The 5991-nt window shown below is 41.2% G+C and overlaps 1 protein-coding gene across 2 annotated transcripts in view; it reads left to right on the top strand.

The window, feature by feature from the left end:
- gpc1b (glypican 1b) overlaps positions 1 to 5991 on the top strand; it is a 60415-nt gene that overhangs the window by 48093 nt on the left and 6331 nt on the right. For both annotated transcript variants that reach the window (XM_005912840.3, XM_005912841.3), the window contains exons 7-8: positions 4053 to 4218; positions 4392 to 4522. In XM_005912840.3, the coding sequence (XP_005912902.1) occupies positions 4053 to 4218; positions 4392 to 4522 (297 nt within the window). The remainder of the gene's footprint in view (positions 1 to 4052; positions 4219 to 4391; positions 4523 to 5991) is intronic.

The following is a 5991-nucleotide window of genomic DNA, read 5'->3' as shown; positions in this document are numbered from 1 at the left end:
GTGTATGTGTAAATAAACAGAAGAAAAATTAAAAATACTTTTCCACAGGGTTCAGTTTTGATTCTTTTCCCCTCAGATCAGCGTTAGCAGAAGCAAGACACTCTGCGAAGCATGGCCTCGGGCTCAGCTTGCCCCTGCAACTACAGTTAATTCCCTCTCCACGCTGAAAAATGTCTCCCTAGGCTGTGAGGCAGGTTAATTTCCCCCAAGAGAAATGATCCCCTCTTTGTAAAAGGCAAGAGTAAGGTTAAGATGAGAGCGAGACTGAGAAATAATTTCAGGGAGGTGGCCGGTATTGATGCCCCTGTGAAAAATATCTGCTGTCAGACAGTGGGCAAGCGGAGTGGAGAGAGATGAGGTTCAGTGAAAAATGCTTTGAGGAAACAGATCCTGTAAAAAAGTATGAATATTACAGGTATTTCTTTGATAAGTTTGTGCTGTGAATGACCACGAAAGGGTAAAGGGCGAGAACTACTGTGCGACACATCTGGATGCAAAGGAAACAAATATATGTGATGCTCTTTCCTGTCACTTGAATGTATGCAATCAGTTTGTGGGCAGTGTCAGACGTACAAAGACCCGGGGTTCTTGAACTAACGTACCACATTTAGAAAAACAATTTGACCTTTTTGCAAGTAAGCGGAGGAGTAAACAACAGAATACATGTGGGGAATGTTGCAATTGCTATTCATGATCCATCAATGCTATTTTAATGAGCATCTTTTTTAGACAAACATATTCATACACAGACTGAACCCCAGCGTTGAAAGGTACTAAAAATGTGCGCACACATTTCTCCCGGAGTTACTACGCCTTTTTTAAGGCATGATCCTCGACCACTTTGCCAGTGCTGAAGAGTAGTGAGTGATGAGTTCACTGAACGAGGGTGGCTGGGGGAAACGAGTAAATAATTAGCGCAGCTTTTAACAAAATTACAGAATGTCATTTCAGCGCTAATGCCAGGGTATTGGAGCTGCTGCGTTCTGAATGAGGTCATGGAGTGCCTTCTGTCCTATTTAGAGTAGAGCACTCTGTAGTGCAAGAATAGTCACGATGGGCACACTTGGTCAGTCTGGTTTTAAAAGAGAATTTTCGGCGTGTTTCAAAAAACACGCAAGGCCAAGTTTCTTCCGAGTCAAGGCCTCTCTGATAGGATTTGACTGGACGAGGTGCAGACATCAGCCAACTGTTCAACTTCACATGTATAATTTGTGCGTTTGTCTGTGTCGCTGTCCTCCCAGCACACAGTCACAGTTGTGCTGTACTTATGCAGATTGGAACAGCACTGCGCTTGATAGGAATAAATTAAAACAGTGAGAAAAATGTGTGTGTGTGTGTGTGGGGGGGGGCAGATATAGGAAAGCTTTGACAAAATCCAGCTTCCTCTCGTATCCTTATCTTCCTACTCTCTCATTTTTTTGTGTGTGTGTGTTGTCTTTAAATTCTGCAGCTCTTCTCCTTGTAAATTGTGAATAGTAGTTTCTGTTTGTCTCCCACAACCACACCGTGCTGTGTTCTCTGTCTGTGGCTGTATCTTGTATATAAATTAATTTTAGCTTTCCCCTCCATTCCAATGAAATTCTATTAGCAGTAGATTAATGCATGTGCATTAATGAGACAGCCTCTCTTTTTAGAAAAAAAAAATGTCCACTGAAACTTGCAAAGAGGTCAGTAACTGAAGGTGTTTACTGTAGGCTGCTGGAGGAGGTATTAAGGCAGGATAAGACAAAATTCCCTCTGTGTATGTGTGTGCCTCCAATCCTTGTAGTCCTCCACAGAAGTTTGTTTTCATAAGAAAGATGAAATGAATTCCCGATAAGCCTTAGCTGTGGTGGCAGGTGATGAAAGAGTATCCTTAAAGGATGCTGTGAATAGAGTAAAGCAGAGAGAGAGAGAGAGTGATAATTTTAGAGATGTTTTTATAAGACAGAAAAAAAAGGTGTCAGCAGGAAGGTCTGTCTGGCTTTCTGGTTGAGTATTAATTCCTCCCTTGCTTCGCTTTGGGCTGCACCAGTTGTTACGTGTGTCCTTAACTTTTTTTGCAGACTGTTTTATTCCCTCGGGTAAGGGGAGAGTAGGAAGTAGGCCACGCGAATTGCTCACTCTGGAGGCAAGGAGTCGGGATCAGCTGGTTCTGTAACACAAGGGAGGAGAGGCTGTCCATATATCCTTACTAATTACAGAGGAGAGACAAACAGAAAGAAAGACGGTGTGTCTTCATGGACATTTGCTGTGGGCAATGTACAAACAGGTATGGGAAGCATGCAGTGAGGGTGAAGCGAGGACGACTTAGAGTATGAAAGAGACATTGAGGATCCGCATGTGCGAAAAATATCAAGGAATATATGTCGAACTTTATCAAACCGAGATGGGTTTCTGCACTCCAGTAGGAATAAGATATGGGTTGTATTACTACTTAGAATTTGAAAGCTTTTACTTTCCTAAAGCCAGGTGTGCCAGAGTTTCCAGGCTGCCAGCCTTGGGAAGTTGTCAACATTAACCTCTAACAAGCAACACAGCAGAACTGCACATTTCACGTCTCTTGTGCAGTGCCAGTGATTCCCAGTATTGACACCGCATGGATGATGTAGGAAACACTCGATTAATCTCTTTTCAGGAGGATTTCATTAACATCTCCCAGTTTTTGTTTTTTTGTTGTTGTTTTTTAAATTCCCCTCAGTTAATCTAATAACGTTTTAACATCTGTATCTCTCATTTTCAGTTATTCTCCCCAGTCCTCGCTGCACAATCCATTCTTCTCTTTCACCAAAAAAAGCAATTTTCTGACTCATCCGTGGTTAACAAGAACTAGAGTACGGATGGGAGGAAGGGAATAAAGGAGGGCAGGGACGAGGATCTGACTCATGTCTCAAATGACTTGAGATCAGGCCTGGGAACACGGTTATTCTTTTTCTGTGTCACTTCTTTGCTGTCCGTGTGTAACTGAGACCAATTACCAAATTCTATCGATCCCTTTTTACACACAAGTGTTAACTAATTTACAGTGCTTGTTTTATTTTTAATGTGGTTTAAGATTTTATGTAGAGTTGATAAAGTGTCAAAATAAAGTTTTGCAAGTCAAATCTTTGATTAAATTTCAATGATCTTTCTTGATATTATCATTAAAGTAGCTACTGACTACTTATAGTACTAAAATACACACCCATAAATGTTGCTCAGAAGCTGTTTTTAGGAAACAGTGCTATGGACTTCAGAAATCAGTGCTAGCATGAATAAGAACAGTTTCGTTTCCCCTGATATCAACAAGCATCTGTAGAAAAATATCTGAATTATTTCCACACATGAACCCTATTGTTGTCCTATTTTCACTGTATATTTGTTAAAAGCTGGTTTTAACTATGACTTTGCTGTTGGAACTGCAGTTTCCCGGAAAAGCATTAGGCTGGCCCAGATGTCGGCTTAGAGAAGCTTTGTATGCGTAGCTGGACTCGTTCTGTTGCTCTCTCTCTCTCTCTCTCTCTCTCTCTCTCACACACACACACACAGACACACACCCAACACTTCCTTAGGTTTTGTATGCATAGCTGTACTCTCTTGTGAACAGAGCTTACTGGTATTAACCCAGTTTCACTTTTCACGCACGAAGGCCTTTTCCTGGGGGAACAGCCTTGTGGGATAGAGGGAAGAGTGCAAGAGACAGGAAGGATAGAGTGAGAGACTGAAAATACTTGTATGAATGTCAGGACCTTTTCATCGCATTCGAAACAAAAAGCTAATTCTTGCTAACTAGTTTCCAAGGAAACTGTGATGAAAGAGATCCTGGTGCAAACTAAAAAAAAAGGTCATCATGGGAGGTGACCTCCTACTGCTGCCACTGTCATTGTGTAGCTAAAACAAAATGTACATTTTCACATCTTAATAAAACAGATCATTTTCCATATTCATGTCTTCTGTACAAAAGCAGTTTAACAGTTTAAATAGTCAAACGTGCAAAGTTTTGTCTCTCATGTAAGCTTAACCAAACAGTATTTGACTTGATTTTTTCTTTTATCAAAGTGGTGCATGTTTATTTATATCTCTGTCTTACCCAGGTGCCAATGAGCCAGGAGTGCATGCGAGCCATAATGAAGATGACTTACTGTCCCCACTGCCGTGGGATGCCGTCTGCTAGACCTTGTCTGAACTACTGCACCAACGTCATGAAGGGCTGTCTGGCCAACCAGGCTGACCTCGACACAGAGTGGAGGCACCTAGCAGGTGGGGCGCACACACACTCCCTCATATGAATCCAGTTTAACCATATGCCCAGCTCAAACGTTCAACCCACACCTGATTCTAATAAAGGGGAGTCACGCTATCAACACACTGAGGCCCTACATATGAAACACTTCGCACTTTCTTCACACTAACTGTGCCTCATGGCTCTTTAGATACAATGATCCAGGTGGCTGACCGTTTAGATGACCCTGCTGGTGTGGAAAGTGTGATCCTCTCCCTTCCCAGTTACATATCAGAAGCTATGAATACCATGATGGAGAATATAGCCAGCATCAACAGCAAGGTCAGAACACACACTGGTACACGCATACAGGTCGAAACGATGTGATCAGCATTTACTGTGCACACCCTCAAAAAGGCATCAAACGATACTGTGAGCTGAGCCACAGTCTTAAAACCATCATCGACAACTGAAATGAACACTTAAGCTAACTTTCAGGTGGTCCTACTTGTTTTTAGTTTCTGCTAACAATGTAATTACTAATTTGGAAAACTTTTGGAAACATAGATGTGAATTGAAGCATTGTTTGCTTTTTTATATGGGTGAAAGTCAGTGAAGAAACACTGGTAGCTGACGTTTGGCTTTTTAAAGATCCTTAGCACTTGGTAATGCCGTAAAAATAGTAGTTAGCAATCAAAAGAATCTGAAATCTCTTAAAAAAAACACAAACTAATAGAAATTGGTTCCCTCCAAAAGAACATTTGGACTTGAGTTCACATGCTGTGTCACTATGTGACTTCATTGCCCTGCTTTGTATATGCAGTTAACACATTTCCTCCCACTACATTAATGCTGTTATCATGCTCCACATATTTGATTTCAAATGAAGGCATGTGAGTCATGACAGAGCCTTCAGGCCAAGCAATTACTTAACTTTTTAATGGTGCTTGGGTAACAGTTTTATATGAGCCTTAAAAACAACTGGCAGCACTGAAAAACTGACTGATTAGTTTGGTAAAGGTGGGAAACGGCGTGGACGTTGAGAGGAAAGACAAAGCTTCCTCTGTGCTGGTTAGCTGTTTAAGAGGCTGGCTCCCTTGATGTTAGCAGTGGACTGGCGGTCTGCCGCTGACCTGGTCCTGTATGTAATCACACACAGCTTCAGCCTCTGATCTTCATGTAATATGGCGCGCAGAGTTATAGTGTTGGATAGATTATTTCCTATCATACATAATCGACTGATGTCAAAAGCCATATGTTGTGTTACAAGCTTTCCTGACAAATTATGCCAAATGCAGATATTACACTGCGTAGCCTATATGGAAATATATGCCACTGCTCTGTAACTGAGTCAAAGCCAAACTGTTAAGCTGCTTACTCAAACCCCAAAACAAGGAGTTTATCAATTAATTTTTGATGTTGTGTGAGTCATAATAAAATTAATAGCAGCTCAAGATAGGATTTTCTTTTTAATAGTTACAGTGTGTGTGAAGGTTCAAAGTCTTGAGGCTCCTCTAAGCAGGCCAGACTGGATGACAGATTGACTGCAGTTTTTACTGTATTCCCTGAGCAGCATTTATAAAATCCAAAGCCCCTAGGGACGAGTAACACTTTCCGAGTTGTGAATCATTCTGCTAAAGTGATGCTGTCATTGACTCACGAGGTTATGCACATAAACAAAACAAGTTATTATTCTTGGTTTATTTTTACTATTTTTATTTTTTTTTATATTAGATATAGTAAATACATACCCCTCCCACACACACACACACACACACACACACACACACACACACACACACACACACACA

Source organism: Haplochromis burtoni, unplaced genomic scaffold, assembly GCF_018398535.1.
Source record: "Haplochromis burtoni strain Fernald_Lab_line unplaced genomic scaffold, NCSU_Asbu1 Contig_3, whole genome shotgun sequence".
NCBI lineage: Eukaryota > Metazoa > Chordata > Actinopteri > Cichliformes > Cichlidae > Haplochromis > Haplochromis burtoni.
The sequence above is the reverse complement of the archived record's forward strand: the minus strand, read 5'-3'. Positions and strand labels throughout refer to the sequence as shown.